Source organism: Panthera tigris, chromosome A2 (assembly GCF_018350195.1).
Source record: "Panthera tigris isolate Pti1 chromosome A2, P.tigris_Pti1_mat1.1, whole genome shotgun sequence".
NCBI lineage: Eukaryota > Metazoa > Chordata > Mammalia > Carnivora > Felidae > Panthera > Panthera tigris.
Window position 1 is genome coordinate 120,882,927 of NC_056661.1, and position 16,326 is coordinate 120,899,252.

Consider the following 16,326-nt stretch of genomic DNA (forward strand, 5'->3'; position numbering starts at 1 on the left):
TGACCTCTACTTATTTATGTGCAAAGGCTTCTCTGCGTGTGGGGGTATAAAAATGAAGAAAAGAAAAAAGAAAAGAAACGATGCCGAGTCCTGATTCGTTCTGGCAATAAACATTCACCCACGGATTCATGAACGATGAAATGCCTATCCATTCCATTAAGATGTGTTTCCAATACATTTCCCTTTTGAGGTTTAACATCGACTTACAAAAACGTTTAGTGTCTGTGTTGTGTGATTCAATTGTATACTATATCTTATATGAAAAATAGTGGTAACAACTCAATCTGGAAGACGTTTTCAAAAAACTTACAGATTTCGGTCGCAGAAAATTAAATATCTCTATTTCAATTTATAAACATATTTTGTGGCAGAGAAGTATGATAAGGTGAGCAAAGAAAGACTTTCAACCGTAAAAATACTGCATTACTAGAAAATTCCATAGGGGAAATGGAATGAAGATACAAGTTCAAAGTGAAAAGGAACAATGTAAAATTTTTTGCTGTTGAGGGAGAGTTAGCTGGTTAGCATGTTTTTTTAAACAGGTGAGGGTGGTTATTAAATCACTGTTGTGTTGGGATTCTGAACGATGTATTTTAAAGTGTTGTGGCAGGTTTGTGTTAAAATGTGAATATTTGCCAAATGCCAGATATCACTCTCTCTTGCACATTTGAAAATGTATGTAGAAATTTTAGATGTCAACTTAAAAACATGCAAGATGGGATACCGGATTACAAAAAAAAAAATGTTCTGGGGGTATTCCTAGAGCAAAAGCCCTTTTGAATCCTGGCCTGATGGCTCCTCAGTCCCTTCCACTCCCACCGTCTCCTGGAAACTCCCTCATGGTTGTTTCCATGTGGGGCCCCATGTGGGGCCTTGTCTACACTTGCCTCTGGATTTCAGGACACTGGCCTTTGGGACGGGCTGCGGCCTGCTGTGTGAATTGCACCGGTCCTCTGTGCTGAATTAAACTGCCCTTGGTTGGGGAGGAGGGGCAGACACTGTCCCGGGGAATGATAATGGACAGACCTGCAGACACACAGGTCAGAGATGGAGAACCAGCCCTAGGCCAGGGCCATGGGCTCTGCAAACGAGAATGGATCCAGCCCCCCATCCTTGGCCACAGCACCCCTTCGCATGCCTGGTTGACTTGACCTGAGGGGAGGCTGTTTCCACAGAGGCATGGTTTATTTTGCAGAGAGCAGAGACATGGTTTCTGAAGGGGAGGCTGAAATGAAGCCCAGTCTGAGGTGGGGGTTGGGAGATTGGTTCTGATCATCAAAGACCCACTTTGGTTTCTGATATTCCAGTCCTACTCCTTGCCCCGGTGGAGGAGTGGGGGGCAGCCTCCTCCTCCCTTGTCCTGCACTACACCTTTTGGTTGGCCTAACAGTGTATGGCTGCCCTAACTGTGTCTTCCTCCCCACAAGTCCCTCCCCAAGGTCCCGAGCCTGTGGAGAAGAGGTCTCCCAAGACAGGAAGCAGCATCCTTCCTAGGACCCCAGGGACAGGAGCATGGCTGGGGAGGGGCAGAGAGATGACCTGATCTGGGGTGGGGGGTAGGTGAGAGCCCCTGGGATGAAGCCAAATTAATCCTTTACTTCCTATTGCTGTGACCACCACCCTCAACCGCAGAGGGCAGCACTGAGCATGGAGGCAGAAGGCAAGGAGGGCCAACCGCATTGAAGGAGGCAGTGGGGACCCCCGGCTCTGCTGAGAACTAGCTGTAGGACTTGGGCAGGCCCCTCCTGGCTCGGGGCCTCAGTTTCCTCATCTGTGAATGGGGCTACGGTGAGGATGCAGTGAGAGGCTGGTGTGGGCAAATGCCTGAAGACTTGTAAACTGCTCCTCTGTGGGGAGGGGGGGGCTGGTCCCTGTGACTCCCCTCTGCTCCCTCTGCACTGACACTTCTGGCCTGGCTGGCCCTGGCTCCTGAGAGCCTCTCAGGCCACCTGCCGCACAGCCTCTCTCCAGCTGGCCGGGCTGGTCTCTTCTCTCCCTTCCGCCCCCACCAGGGCCCGCGCAGCAAGGTGAACCCAGAGACAGGCGCCAGACAAGGATGGGGAAGCCGTCCCTAAGGTGGAGTGATGGGCGAGCGGGGTGGCGGAGGGGTCACACGGCGGCCGTCTGCTTGATGCTGTGGAAGCTGATCCGTGTGGGCGACGTGGGGATGGACGTGGCCCGGGCCACGGGCACTCGGAGGGAGTGGTGGTCTTGCCAGCGGTGCCACCTCTTTCTCACAGCCGAGCGCACCTGCGGGAGAGGCAGAGGCTTAGCTGGGCCTGCGGGGGCCAGTCCTGGGACCCAGAGTCTTCTCCCCTGCCCCCTGCCCCTCGCAGGGCCCTTCAAGGGAGGTGGGGCGCCCTTCTGACCGCCACCCTCACACCCAGGCACTGGCTGGTTCCAAAGGCAGGTCCTCCCCCTGAAGCCCCTGTTGGCCTTGGAATCTCAGCCTTGGCGCCTCTCCCCTCCTCTGCACTGACCAGGGCCCTCTGGCCTCATCCCTCTCCTGGAGAAGCTCCCAGCCCCCACTCTTCCTTGGGACACCCTGCCTTCCCTGCCCCATCCCTCTGCCACCTCATAGCTATGGTGGGACCACAGCAGCTTCTCAGATCTGCCTCTCGCTCTCCCGGGGCATCTGCCGAACTGTGAGCTCCTCATGCATACTCAGCATCGCTCTCCCTCCTGAAAGTCCTTCCTCCAACCTCCTCCACCTGCTGACAGACCCTACCTCACTGACAGCATGTGCTGCAGAGATGGAGAGCCAACGGTTCTATTCGTTTCAAAACCTGACCGTCGCTGATGCCGTATTATTCTCATTTGCATGGTAAGAATTTTTCTGCACAATGGATCGTGTTCCCCATATGCTAGCTTAGCACACGGCTGGACAGAAGAAATGCCCCAGAGACATTCATTGTTTGTTTGCTTTCACGGCTCTTTCTCTCCCTGCCCCGGCCAGTCTCCACTGCTGGACTTTGCCGTCTGCGGTCTGCATTCATCGACCGAGACCTAAGCGAGCAGAGACACCCCACCGTCATCCCCTACGTCGGCAGGTGACGTGCCTCAGGATGGCACTGGCCCTCCTCCTGTTTGGAAGCTCTCAGCACCTGGGGACTGTGTCTAGTCTTTGCCCCATAACCCACCGTGTGTCCTCAACCACCACCGGCCTGTGTGAGCATCTCTCCCAAGCTGGTCACACTAAGATTCTGGGCTTTGCGAGCTAACCAACCAGGCCGCCCCCGGTGCCTCGCTCCCTGGAGCTGGCCTGAGGGTGTATGGTCCTCCCTGTGGTGGGGGAATGTGCTGGTGTCTTTCCTGCTCCCTGGGTCCATAAAGGCCTGGCTGCGTGGCTCACACCTGACTCGCTCCCGGAATGCTTTCCCCTGTCTGCCTGTGTTCTGCTTCCCTCTCCTATGGGACCCCTGCAGCCCGGGCTCCTCTGCTCATTGCTCGTCCGGCTCTCCGAGTGCATTTGTGAAGCGCTGGCGTGTTGTTTCTGGCCAGCACGGTTGGCCTTCTAAACTGGTTTGAGACCCTCAGGCAGGATTCCCGTTTCCCGAAGTTGGGTGGTAGAGCTCGGCAGAGCCAGGGACCCAGGCACTTCCAAAAGGCTGGGCTACTCCACCAGAGTGGGAACTCAGGACTAACCCGGAGCCTGGTCTCCTACCTCTCCATTGAAGAAGCAGTAGAAGACAGACACAAAGAAACCCTGGAAAGGAAGGAGGGAGGCGTCAGTGACTTGCTTGGTGAGCCACGCGGCAGGGCTGGCCCGGAACACTCTGCCCCCGAGGACCCCAGAGGCTAAGGGCTGCGGGGAGCCAACCCCTCATGGCGCGGGTGTCCTGGGGTCCACTGCAAGCGACAGGCTGCCACGAATCCTCAGAACAGGTGCCAGACCTTCGGTAGGTGCAGGCTAGGGTGACTGAGACCCAGTCAGGAGGGGAGCCCACCCTGGGGTGGGGGTGCCAGGGGCCGGGGCTCGGGACCAGTGTGTGCATGCATTCATATTGCAGTGTGCACATGTATACACCAGTCCCGGCGGAAGTCTCTGTGAGGGCACTGGTGCCCGAGCATTCTAGGGCAGGAAGGAGTCCCCATCAGGTCACACGCCCCACCTGGAATGACTGCAGGAAGGAGTTGAAGTAGACGAACACGATCTGCGACAGGTCGTCCTCCCCAGGGTTGATGAAGAAGAGCATGTAGGTGATGCCCAGGAGGGGCAGGAGAACCAGGGTGGCCTTCACTGCCTTCCTGGGGGGGGCGGGGGTGAGAGGGTGACAGGACTGGTCTGAGACCACACTGCAGGCAGGGCCCCACTCGGGTGCTGTTTCTTCTGGGACCCCTCAGCAAGCTCCCCGGCTGAGGACCAGGAGGACTAAGAGGGCCAGGCCGGAGGCAGGCTCCCCTCGGGGGGCTAAGGCGCCCACGCTCACCGGTACTGGATTGTTTCCGATGTGGTGGATGCTCGCAATTTCGTCATTAGGATCCTGACGATGTTGAAGAGAAATACAAAGTTGATCTGGAGGGGGAGGCAGGGAAAAAGGAAGGCGCATGAGGTGGGGAAAGAACCGACAGGCAGCCACTGACACCTGGAGCCCACCGAGACGCATGCCCCATGCACACATCCATCCTACCGGTCACCCCAGCCCCTGCCTGGGGGCCGGAGGCCTCTGTTTCTCCCGCACCAGGACCGGCAGGCACTTTGCTCAATTCCTTGTCACCCAAGGGCTCCAGAGCCTGCTTCTCCACCTCCAGAGCCAAGAGGAAAAGCAGCCTTAGAAAGCAGTGAACAAGGGCACAAAGGCCGCTTCTCCTGAGCCGCAGCTCCTCAGAGAGTCCCCAAGCCCCTGCTCCTGCCTTGTCGATTGAGGGTTCCCCTGAGGCCCTTCAACCCTTGGAGCAGACCTGGCCAGGAGTGACTAATCTCTCCCCATCCATCCCCTGCATCCAGGAAAACTCTAGAACCGTCACAGACACATCTGAGGCCACGGAGATGAACGATCTGCTGGGCTGACTCCCAGGCTCCTGGAAGGACCTCATTTATCTTCATCCTGAGCCTCTTCCTCAGCATCAGAGCCCACGCACGCAGCCTCTTCCTGGGACCTGCCCGTGGGCCCTCCTCCTGAGTCATCCTCACGCTGTGTACGGTCACCGTGGGCCGCAAGCGTCCCGTCCATCCGCGTCAGCTCGTCTGTGCGACTGATCTGGGGCGGGTCGAACCTTCCGGTGGGTCTGTTCTCCGTGCCTGTGTGTGTTTGCCTCAGAGAGTGTGTGTTCGTGTGTGAGCGTGTATCTGGGGGCGTGGGCAATGCCAGTGTTTCTCTCTATCCATCTCCAAGTGTGAGCAGACAGGAAAGTGAGACTCCCTTTCTTGGGAATCTCTCCCGAGAAAGTGCACTTGAGTCACAGGGTGTCTGCTGGCTCATGCAGATGCACACACACGAGTACATATGTGTGCACATGCATACACACAAACTCCTCCCGTGTCTCTGTCCTGAGAATCCGTCACTTCTTAAGCCCTCCTAGGTTCTGGGTATATACCAGGCTGGGAGTTGGGCTATACCGGCAGACATGATCAACCACAGCCTGCTGCTCTCGTGCCCATGGAGGCATGGCCAGGGTATGGGGTGGGAGGGATGCCTGCAGCCAGCGGCCCGCTGGGCTCTGCTTCTTCTTCAGGCTCGTCTCATTTCTAGCCCCTGCGTTTCTGGTATATTTCCTTGGATCACAAGAGCACCATAACACATAGGTCAATCCTAATTTTCTCGTACAAGTGATACAAAATACTTGACCTTTTCTGATTCTTTCTCACTTCTCTGAGAGTAGAGGCAATATATTCTCATTTCTGCCACATTCCCTGCGTTATATCCATTTACCCATCATCTATCAACCCGCTACCAATTCATTCAATTATCCATCCATCATCCATCCAAGTATCTACTCAACAATCCATTCATCAGTTTATCTACTCACCCGTCCATCCACCCACACACCCATCCATTCTGTCAGTTGCAGAGCACCTGCAGGGTCCTGTCCCATGTGCTGAGGCAAAAGCAGGGACAGGGTCAAGCGTGGAGGATCTGGGAGATAAGGCCTTATCCTCTCTACTCCGTGAGGCAGGCAGTTAGTGATGCTGCCCCTGCCGCATCACAGCCTGGGTCTGTGCAGCCCGGAAGTCACTCTTCCCTTGTGAGCGTGGTTCCCAGCCTCCCCCTCCACCACACCTTCTCCACCTCACCCTCTCACAGGCACCTTCCCCCTCCTCCAGGGAGCCTCTCACCATCCAGCCCACACGGAGCTTTCCCTTCCTGGCCTCCCAACCCTGCCCCAAATCCCAGCTCTTCAGTGAGCACTGCTTACTGTCCCAAAGCCTTGACCAGCCTAGTCTCTTCATTCATTCATTCATCTAACTGACTTGCTATGTGTCAGGCCCCTGCTCCCAGAAGTCTTGTGGTCTGGAGGGAGGGGGGGGGGCATGCGTCTTTCCTAAGGGGTCAGAAAGGCCTAGAGAAATGGCACTGAAGGAAGGTGGGGGATTGTGTCCCAAGCAGAGAAAGGGCCAGGGGAGAAAGCCTTGGGGTGGGGGAGATAGGCCGGCTGGGGCCACTGCAGTGAGTCCAGACAGTGGAATCTATCTACCTCCTTCTACAACAGCAGCTGCAGGGCCCTCCCGGCCTGGGATGTTCCCAGGGCAGCCTGTGTGGCATAGGCTCTGGGAATGTTGAGGGGTGAGGGTGCAGGATGAGAGGGCAAGGCCAGACCCCGTGGAAAAACTCCTCCAGAGAAGTCCAGCCTCGCATCCTCCTGCCCCGTGTGTCCGGAAGCTCTGATGCCGGCAGCTTGGGTTCCCACTGGCACGTTAGGTCCTCGTGAGGCGCTACAGGAAGAATGCCCCAGGCTGGTCAGAGCTCTGGCAGGTGGTGGGTGTCAGGCCCAAGCTGGGGGTCTGGACATTACGGTTGCTACCAGGACCGACACGGGAGGTTCGGTGTTCCCTAACGTGGCCCAGGACTCACACCATTCCAGGTTTTGTTTTAAGCACTACACAGCTACTCCTCAAGCAGCAGCTGTGATCGTTATTCCTATTTTACAGATGGACAAACTGAGGCTCAGATAGGCTACATCACTTGCCCCTGCCACAGACGTAGAAGGCGTTGGTATCAGGATTCGAACTGAGGCAGCTGGCCTCGGCATCCTTCTCCTCACTCCCACATCATGCTGCTGCTCCTGCAGGGGTTAATGAAATCTGGGCCAGACGGAAGGAACTAGAGTGAAGGCCCTCAGCACAGGGCCGGGGAGGGGTGATCGGAGCTCAGGATAGCACCGCATGGCCTGTCAGCACAGGATCCAAACCTGTGGCTCCAGGGGCTAGGCAGTGCCCCTGTGTCCCGGGCCGCTGGTCCTCACGGTGACCCCATGAAGCAGGGACTGGCATCCTCGTGTTACAGGTAAGAAACTGAGGCTCCGAGCAAAGAGCTCCCTCGGGGTCACCCCGCAAATCCCAGGCGGCTGCCGCCAGTGCTCGTTCCAGGATGCCACAGAGCATATCGCCTCCCACCAAGGCAGAGACGATGAACAGACGCAGCTCACTGGCTCTTAACCTCCAGCGCATGAGTCCCATGGACCCGCTCCACCCCTGCGAGGGGCAGGGTGCTTGCTGACTCCTGGTGCTCATGGGAGACCCTCCTCCAACTTCACTGTCACACCTGCAGTGGCAGGCAGGGAGGGAGGGAGAAGGAAAGGGGATGACATTTCTGCCTCCTGCCTTCAGACACGGTTCCCAGCCTTGGGGATGTCCTCTGCTCCTTCCAGTTTGGGTATCCAGTGGGTTTAATGGGGGTGCTGCGAGGTTCCTCCTCTCACCGCTCCACAGTTCTCAGCCTCCTATACTGCACATGCACCCGGGCAGTTAAACACGGCCAGCCTGCCTGAGCCCCGTGTATCCGTGGAGCCTGGTAACTTGTCAAGATGGAATTGGGGGTGCCCTCAAAACCTGGAGACCAGTCTGTTTCACGGCCCCTGGGGGCCTGGTCCTCACTGGATGCCTCTGTTTTCTCCTCCTGTTGGCATTTTCTAGGCAGGTGAAGCCTTAAAGGCCTATGTCCTGAATCCTATGATGTGCGGGGTCCTGGCTGGGCCGTAGAGAACCGGACAACACATGTCCCTGCTTGGCAGGGCCCCGGACGCTGTGCTTCTCCAACTAGAGTGTGCGCATCAAAGGTACTTGGGGCCATTGGTCCAAATGCAGATCTGGCCCCCTGCCCCAGGCATTCCCAGTGGTGGGTGAGGGGCCTGGAATTTCTATTTGGAACAGGGGCTGCTAGGACATTGCTGGGGGGAGCACCGAGCGAGGAGACTTTAGTCAGACCCGATGTGGCACACCCTGTAGGCATGCGGGGTTCCGGGGTTCCGGGGACCTGCGTTCACCAGCAGCTGCAGGGGACGTTTCTCGGCCTCAGGCTTCCTCTGGGGCGGGGGAGCTAGTTCAGCCTCAAAGCAGGGGACCTGGAAATATGGGGGTCTCCTGTCCACAGAGCAACCTCCACTGATGGGGCGTGAAATGTGTAGATATGTAACCCAGCTTCCAAACCTTCCACGGGGAGTTCTGAGACTCTTCTGCGTGGTTGCCTCCATGGAAGCCAGCTCGTCACCTCACCCTTTGTTGGTTTCCTTCCTTCCTTGTCTTCCACTCCCTCCTCCCTCGCTGTACTTCCTTGGACCACCTCTCACTTGAACGCCTGGCACACGATCTTGTCACATGGTGCTAATTCTGGCTGTTCAACTGGCATTCAGGTGGCCCTGGGCAAGTTGCTTAATTAACCTCCCTAGCTTCTGCTTCATCACCGGTCCAAAAGGGATACCACAGAGCCTGTCTGAGAAGGTTGGCACAGGTTAAAATACTCATGGAGAGCACTGAGCCTCGGGCCTGGTCCAGAGCGGAACCCAAGAAGTGCCACATGCCTTTCCCATGACAACAGCCTCCTACAAACTGAACCAGCCAATTCACTTCCCGGAACCCAGAAATAAGCTCGTTCATGTCTTTCAGCAGCAGAAACGCAGCTGTGAACCATTGGGGGAGGGCAGAGCACTGAGCACGTATCCAATGCAGAGGACAGGCAGGTGGTGGGTGACTGGTCCCGAGTCTCAGCTCAGCAGGCAGTTTCATCTCAGTTCCTTCATCTGTAAAATGGGCATCATAATTCCCATTTCCAGGCAGTGACGATATGAGATTTGGAAGTAATGAAGACGGGGCTTCTGGACAGGCTCAGTCTGGAACCTGGAAGCCTTTTACGTGTGATGGCTGGCCGTGTGCTAGGCCCAAAGGGAGAAGCAAAGGGCTCTTGGACCGAGAGGTGAGGGCAGAAGCAGAGAGAGGCGTGGAACAACAGGTGAGGAGTGGGGGCTGGCACGGAGACCTCCGTGCCTTTCCCCCCTTCTTCATTTCCTTACTGCTGCCCAACATCCTTGCAGCTGGGAGTCCCTCCCCACTCTTGCTGACCATCCCCCCTCCCCCCCGCCCCCCAGGCCAGCCTTCCTTGGCAGGATCCCAGATTCACAAAAAGCCCTCTCCCTCCACGATGGGCTCTCAGCAGCTGGCTGGGAGGGGACGGGTCTCAAGGGGTTTCCGTTCACACTGGGGGTAGGGATGAGTGACTCATTGCAGCTGGGACTCCAAGGACACTCACTACTTCTGCCTTTAAAATGAGGTGGAATTTCTGATGGTGGAATTTCAGGCAGTGGGTAGAAACCTCCCTAGTCATCTCTAGTGCATATACATCAAGGACACTCCAAAGACGGGGGTCATATGAATCCCAGAAGAAGTCACAAAAAGGAGGAGAGTCAGGAAATGAAAGAGATAAACACTCATTGTCTCCAAGGTAGACCAAAGAACCCCCGTTAGGCACCTGCTGTGTACAAGAGGAGGATGGCGATTGTATCCCACAAGGAGCGGGTGGCCCTTTAAGGAAGCTGGTGCATACAGGAGCCCGAAATTACCAAGCCTGAAATAAGTCTTACGTAAATGCCAATTTCTTATGGGGCTTTTTTGCATGTCTCTTTTTTAAAATGTGTGATATATAGTGGGTTCGCTTTTGCAGAACACAGCCTCTACTTAAACTCTACCTTAATTAAAGCTCGTTATGGATTAAAGACGTGGTGCAATTATACCTTAGATGTGAATACATTTGGCAAAGGGCGGGGAGCTGGACAAGGAACAATTGCTCATTACGCTTCATTCTGGTACCACTGCTCCAGGCTGGGGGCGGTGGGCTGGGCCCCGGAGGGGGGCGCTGGGGGCTGAGGAGGATGTTGGTCTGAGCTGAACAGAAGTCCACACCCCCTTCTCTTGCCACCAGCTGCCCCCTCACCTGGCTGTCTCAGGACCTGGCAAGGGGATGTCAGATATGGGGGGCGCTAGAAATCTGCCGGTCAGAACCATTCTCTGCCCAGAGAGAGAACCCAAGGGCCAGAGGTGACGGGGCTGCGCCAGGGCATGAAGCTGGAGAAGGGATAGCGGGAGGGGGTTGCCGGGAATGGGCTGGCGAGTACGGAGTGTGTGCAGGGGCCATTCCAGGCCATGTCTTCCCCAGCATCCCTGCAGGGTAGGTCCTCTGCTGTCCTCCTGGTGCCCTCCCCATCCCAGTCCCCACTGAGGACCTACCAGGAGCACGAGGATGATGGGGCCTTGGTAGATATAGTCCACCAGGTCACCAGGCTCCTTGCCAAACCAGCACCTGCAAAGACGGGGTGGCTGTGAGTGGCCTGCTGAGCGGTAGTCTGGGCACCACAGTAGACCTGGGCCCAGGGTTCTCCGGCTTGACCCTTCCTGAGACCCAGTCTCTAGGGCTGTGCCTTCCCCAAAACCGTGGGACCTTCTTGGCTCACCCCCCGGGCTGCCTTTTACCTTCCATGGAGGGCCTGGTCTCCCCAGCTGGAGACCTGGGTCTCCTCCTCCTCCTCCCTCCCCTCCTCATTCCAGACTGCTGGGCCCAGGGCGGGCCATGCAGGAGGCTCGTGAGTGATGGGACAGCCAGTCCCCCCCTTGCTGGCCCAGGGCCCAACCACCCTGTACCACCTGTTTCTGCATCGCCTGGAACCTGCCGCCCCACGTGCCAGGCACTCGGCTGCACAAAGCAACAGATGTAGAGGCGGGAGCGGTCTCTGGGCCTGAACTCTGGCCTTTCTCTGAGCTGAGCCTCATTCACCCAGTGAGAGGAGCCCACTGCTCCCAGAGGCTTGGTTATTCTCTGGGGATGCCGGCGGGTGGAGAAGCTCGAGTCCAGGGGAAGGGTGGGCCCAGGACACAGTCTGGCTCTGTCAGCAACTCCTGCTGCACCTCCGGAAGGTCCACGTGGACTTTGGGCAATTCTGGCTGTGTCCTCGGAAACCTTAGAGGTCACCCAGTGCACACGGCCTTAGACAGGAATCTGCCCCGGTACCTGCCAGCACTGAGGTTTCTGATCTTTGCTTCAACACCCCCTTGGACGGGAACCTCGCTACTTTACAAAGGCGGCCTTCCTACTCTTGGGTAGTTTTTGTCTTCAGGAGCTCTTCCCGATGTTGAGCTCTCGGAGCCCACCCAACTCTGCCCCTGCTCCCAAATCCCATCTGCTTTCTCTCGCCTCGGAGACCCCTTGGAGATTTTTATCCAGAGACTGACATTCCCCTGTCCCCTCTATTTTCAGCTGGAGGTACCCAACTTCCCAGCCACTTCTTGGCTGACACGTGGCCAGAACTGCCATCATCTGGGTGTGGCTTCTATTATCAGCATCTCTGGTGCAGGGAGGGTCCCAAGATGGGACAATGTACCCTCGGCAGAGACTGGGAGGCCTGAATAAAACAAGCATCCACTGCCCTGGTCCAGGGGTCTGTGAAAAAGGCTCAGTGACACAGCCTTGGATGTGCTCTAGGCTGAAAGCCTCCTGTATATATATACCCTTGGCCAGACCTGCCACTCCGACGGGGAGGCCTTACCAAAGGCCAAAGGCCTTACCAAAGGGGGTCAAGCGTTAGGGCACTTAAAGGAGCCATGACTCCTAACTCAGATCAACAAAGTTGACTTGACATCTACCACATGAGTACCCCTGGGTGCCAGGGATTTTTTTTTTTTTTTCAATTTTTAAGACAATGAGAAAATAAATCTGTCCTGGAAGGACTTCATTTCCTGCCCCATGGCTTGGCTGGAGCCCTTGGCTGACCTTTTCTAACACCCCGCGGGCCCCTGTGACAGGTCAGTCCTACTTACTGTTCATTTTCATAGTAGAGTTTGCCAATGGCCCAGGCGATGATGATGGGGCAGGGGATGCCTGAAAGAAGGACACACACAGGCTACAGCAGACAGACAGACGGACAAGGACCCTCCTGTAGAACACAGGGTGAGGGGACCACAAGGGGCCTGGAACCAATCGCCAAGTGCATGGCCATCCATGGTCCCAGGAGGGGCCTGCCCTAGACCCTGACCACACCCTTCCCCCTCTCAGCATGCCCCTGCTAAACAGGTCAGACTGATGAGGGGATGGCACGGTTTTCTGAGATTGTTGGATAGAGAAGTGATGCTGGCTAACTTCTCTTTCCCGGCGAGAGACAAAGGTCCTTGGATTAGCCTTTCCAGGCAGAGAGAGGAGGACTACTTGTAAAATGTTCTTTTGGAGGGACAATTTGCTCCTTCCTCACCAGCAATGGAAGGGAGTGTGCATCCTCAGACTGTCCTGGGGACAGCAGGCACGGCTGTGGACCTGTCCTTGGACCCAAGATGAAGGGAGGTGACCTTGTCAGCAGTGCCCCCTCCCCACCAGGCCCTGCGGCCTCCCCGGGAACCTCACACCATCCGATGAAGAGGAAGAGCCACTTGCGCAGGCGCTCGGTGGAGTAGGTCATGACAATGGCCGTGTGCAGGTAGCAGCCCTCCACGAACATCCAGAAGAAGTTGGTCACCACGAAGTAGTTGAAGATGGTGGTAATGCAGCGGCACCAGACCTGCACGGGGCAGGCGGCGGTCAGGGGCCGCCTGGGGCTGGGGCCCAAGTGCGCCACGGGCGCCCGTCTGAGTCGTCTAGTGGACACGGTGTTAAATACCCTCAAATCTCGCTCTGGGAAGCTTCAGCCGCCGCCATTTCTCTTTCATGGTTTTGGAACCAGGTAAGGCGCTGGTCTGCCCTGGTTCCTTCTTTGGCGTCTCCCCAGCACTTGCTAATCTCCCTTTTTAACAGAGAAAGAGGGAGCCTGGCTCTGAGCTTTCTGCAGGCAGGGGCTAGAACTGAACAACACTGTGGTGTTTTCGTGGTCATTTTTCTGAGAGTCACCTTCAATCCACAGCAAGTCAGACTGGTGTCCACTCAATATGAAATTGCATGTAGGAAAAAAGGAGGGGGTCAGTGAAAAGAAAGTTGTTATGTAAATAACAGAACGGGGTTCATGAAGGGGAGCTGTAGCTATGGAGGGGTTCTGTAGAATCTCCCGTTTGGGAAGATTCTGGGCTTAGTATGATTACTGCTGGCTACGGAGGGAGACTCACCAACGCCGGGTGAGTCGACACATCCCTCTGAGCCTCAGTGGGACATGGAGAAAGTAAGAATGCCATCTTACAGGGCAGTTGAAGAAGATGAGAGTGGCTAAGGCAGGCACCAAGAAATGAAGGTTACGTTGCCATCTGCCTTCCCGGCAGAGGGAAGGGGATTGGTCCTTGTCCCTTTGAGCAGGGCTACTTTCCTGATACCCTGCAGACTGAAGGTGGGCATGCAGACAGACAGAAAGCCTGTCTGGGGCCACAGCAAGCCATGGCCAGGCCTCAGGCCTCCAGGCCAGACCTCTACTCAGCAGACCCTCCCTGGCCACCTTTCCCCAGGCTTCGTCCCCCAGGCATACTCAGAGCCGAGGCTGAGATAAGGGAATGGTGGTCAGAAGAGCCCAAGTTCTCTGCCCCCACCTCCCCCCCCTCCGTGGACAGCGCATCCCCTCTCTGGCTGGCTCTGATGGCTGTCAGATGGTCCTGTGCCGCTCTGGTCTCTGCCTCTGCAGCTTTCCCCCATGGTCCCAGCCCTGATCTTGGGCCCCATGTGGTTGTCTGTCTCCTCTTCTCAAAAAGTCCTGCCGAGGGGGAAAGCTAAAGATCCCCTCCTCCCAGCCTTGCTTTTTCTCCAGGTTAAGCGACAGTTTATGAGCTCAAACTAACATCGGGCTGCAGCATACCCCAAATGGGGTTTAACTCAGTTAGCACTGAGGCAGGGCTTAATGCGGGGCCAAGTTAAGGGTCAAGCCAGGCCGCATGTCGGCGCAGGCCCGCTGTCCAAAGAAAATGTATTGAGAAGTCTCTGATGGGGTGCCACAGAACTCTGTGCTTGGCCTCATTAGTCTCAGTGGCCTGGACATACATAGTACAGCGGCAGTTGATGCAAATCCAGGGGCACATAGCAAACACATGGGGTGGCCTGGTCAAGATCCTGCTGGCTCAGATGTAGAGGCATCAGTAAAGACTCACATAACCTGGGGCGCCTGGGTGGCTCAGTCGGTTAAGCGGCAGACTTCGGCTCAGGTCATGATCTCACGGTCTGTGAGTTCAAGCCCCGCATCGGGCTCTGTGCTGACAGCTCAGAGCCTGGAGCCTGCTTCGGATTCTGTGTCTCCCTCTCTCTCTGACCCTCCCCCGTTCATGCTCTGTCTCTCTCTGTCTCAAAAATAAACAAACATTAAAAAAAAAAAAAAAAAAAAAGACTCACATAACCTCCCTGAGCCTCAGTTTCCATGTCTGTGTCATGGGGAAAATAATCCCTACAGGCGTCTCATTGGAATTAAGCGACATAAAGCTCAACAGAGCCGACTTCCAGCCTCTTCTTCTCTAAGGGGTCTTTGGGAGGCCCTGAATTCAGAAGATGGGGCGTGGGACAGGATCAACCAGTCTTGTGTGAGTTTAGGTCTGCTTCCAAGACCCGGGCCTGGCAGTGCCTCCCTGCCCCCACCCCTACCCAGCCCTGACTCTGGCCCCAGCTCTGGAGGGATAACGACTGGGGCAGAGGTGAGCTCAGGCCAGGCCTACACCTGAGGACTGGGCCCGAGAGGATGCCGCCAGAGCCCAGAGCCCCACCCCCCCAGCCCCAAGCCTCAGCCCAGTGACCTCGTTGCTCTCGTGCACTTCGTGGTCGATGAGCTGCAGCAGGAACCACATGATATTTCGCAGGATAAAGGTGGTGATGAGATTCCAGTGAATCACGTTCCGCAGACAGCGGATACTCCTGTGGGAGGCCCAGGTCAGGGGTCAGCCGGGGACGGGGAGTCGGCGGAGATGGGCTCTGCCTGGGGTCAGGGACCAGTGGGAATGGCGCCTCCCAAGGCCTGGGGTGAAGGCAGGTCTGCACCAGGAGCCACATTCCCGCCTGTGGCGGCCATGGCTGGGTCGCTCAGTTCCCCTTTTGCATCCTGCAGGCCTGCCACAGGTTGGTGGCCTGGCACCTCCCCGCACTCCTGTCCACTGGCTTCAGGGCCCTCTGAGTGGAGGCGAGAATGTCTGGGAGGGGTGAAGGGGGTGCTATGGGGGGAGGGGCAGGGAGAAGCGGCCGTGGGTAAGGATGGACTCACCGCAGAGCCAGGAAAAGCAGGAAAGCGGCCACCAGGGCTGCCACAGAGACACAGTGGCCCAGGTAGTTGACAACGAGGGCGACGTGGTAGTGTATGTCGTACTTCCTTTGCTGGACAGACAGACACGTACACAGGCAGACGGAGGCACGGGGCACATGAAGGTTTGGCTGGGCACTCTAGCTATGGCCACCCTGAGTGTCCTGACCTTGGAGGCAGAAGTGGCTTCAAGTGTCATCATCACACCTGGCTCCCAGGGCTCACGCCTGTTGGCCATGAGGCTTTTGGTATAAATGGCTGTAATCAGGCCTCCCGACATGCAATCTGGGGGCAGGCTTGGACACAAGGCATTCTGAGATATGCCCGAGGTGTGGCTCCCTAGATTTTATGGTCTCTTTAACTCTGGACTCAGGAGTTGCCACACCTGTGTTTCACCTCAGCTCAGACCCTTGCTGGCTGAGTGACTGTCAGTTGATTTCTATCTCTGGGCCTCGGTTTTGACATCTGTACAGTGGGCCAAAATGCCCTCCTGCCCCAGAAGCAGCAAGCCCTGGGAAGTCTGGGGGAAGCCTTGGGATCAGTCTGTCCCGGATGTAGCAGGGAGGGGGTGCAACGTCTGTAGAGAAGTTAAGAACAATATCAAAACCAAATAGAAGCCAGTCTCCTTGTACTGACCCCCATGTGCCGGCAATTGTAAACAGAAGCAGTGATAAAATACTCCTTCCTGCCAGGGCAGGCTGTCCCCCACCCCGTGCCCACTGT

At 56.5% G+C, this 16,326-nt stretch overlaps 1 protein-coding gene across 1 annotated transcript in view; it reads right to left on the bottom strand.

Moving 5' to 3' along the window:
* Window positions 1-1,122: 1,122 nt before the first annotated feature.
* CRHR2 (corticotropin releasing hormone receptor 2) overlaps window positions 1,123-16,326 on the bottom strand; it is a 30,254-nt gene continuing 15,050 nt past the window's right edge. Inside the window, exons 4-12 of the mRNA XM_042969327.1 lie at window positions 15,568-15,677; window positions 15,107-15,224; window positions 12,819-12,972; window positions 12,242-12,302; window positions 10,658-10,730; window positions 4,431-4,516; window positions 4,113-4,248; window positions 3,665-3,706; window positions 1,123-2,250 (exon numbers count right to left, since the gene is read on the bottom strand). Of these exons, the coding sequence (XP_042825261.1) occupies window positions 2,110-2,250; window positions 3,665-3,706; window positions 4,113-4,248; window positions 4,431-4,516; window positions 10,658-10,730; window positions 12,242-12,302; window positions 12,819-12,972; window positions 15,107-15,224; window positions 15,568-15,677 (921 nt within the window). The 3' untranslated portion in view covers window positions 1,123-2,109. The remainder of the gene's footprint in view (window positions 2,251-3,664; window positions 3,707-4,112; window positions 4,249-4,430; window positions 4,517-10,657; window positions 10,731-12,241; window positions 12,303-12,818; window positions 12,973-15,106; window positions 15,225-15,567; window positions 15,678-16,326) is intronic.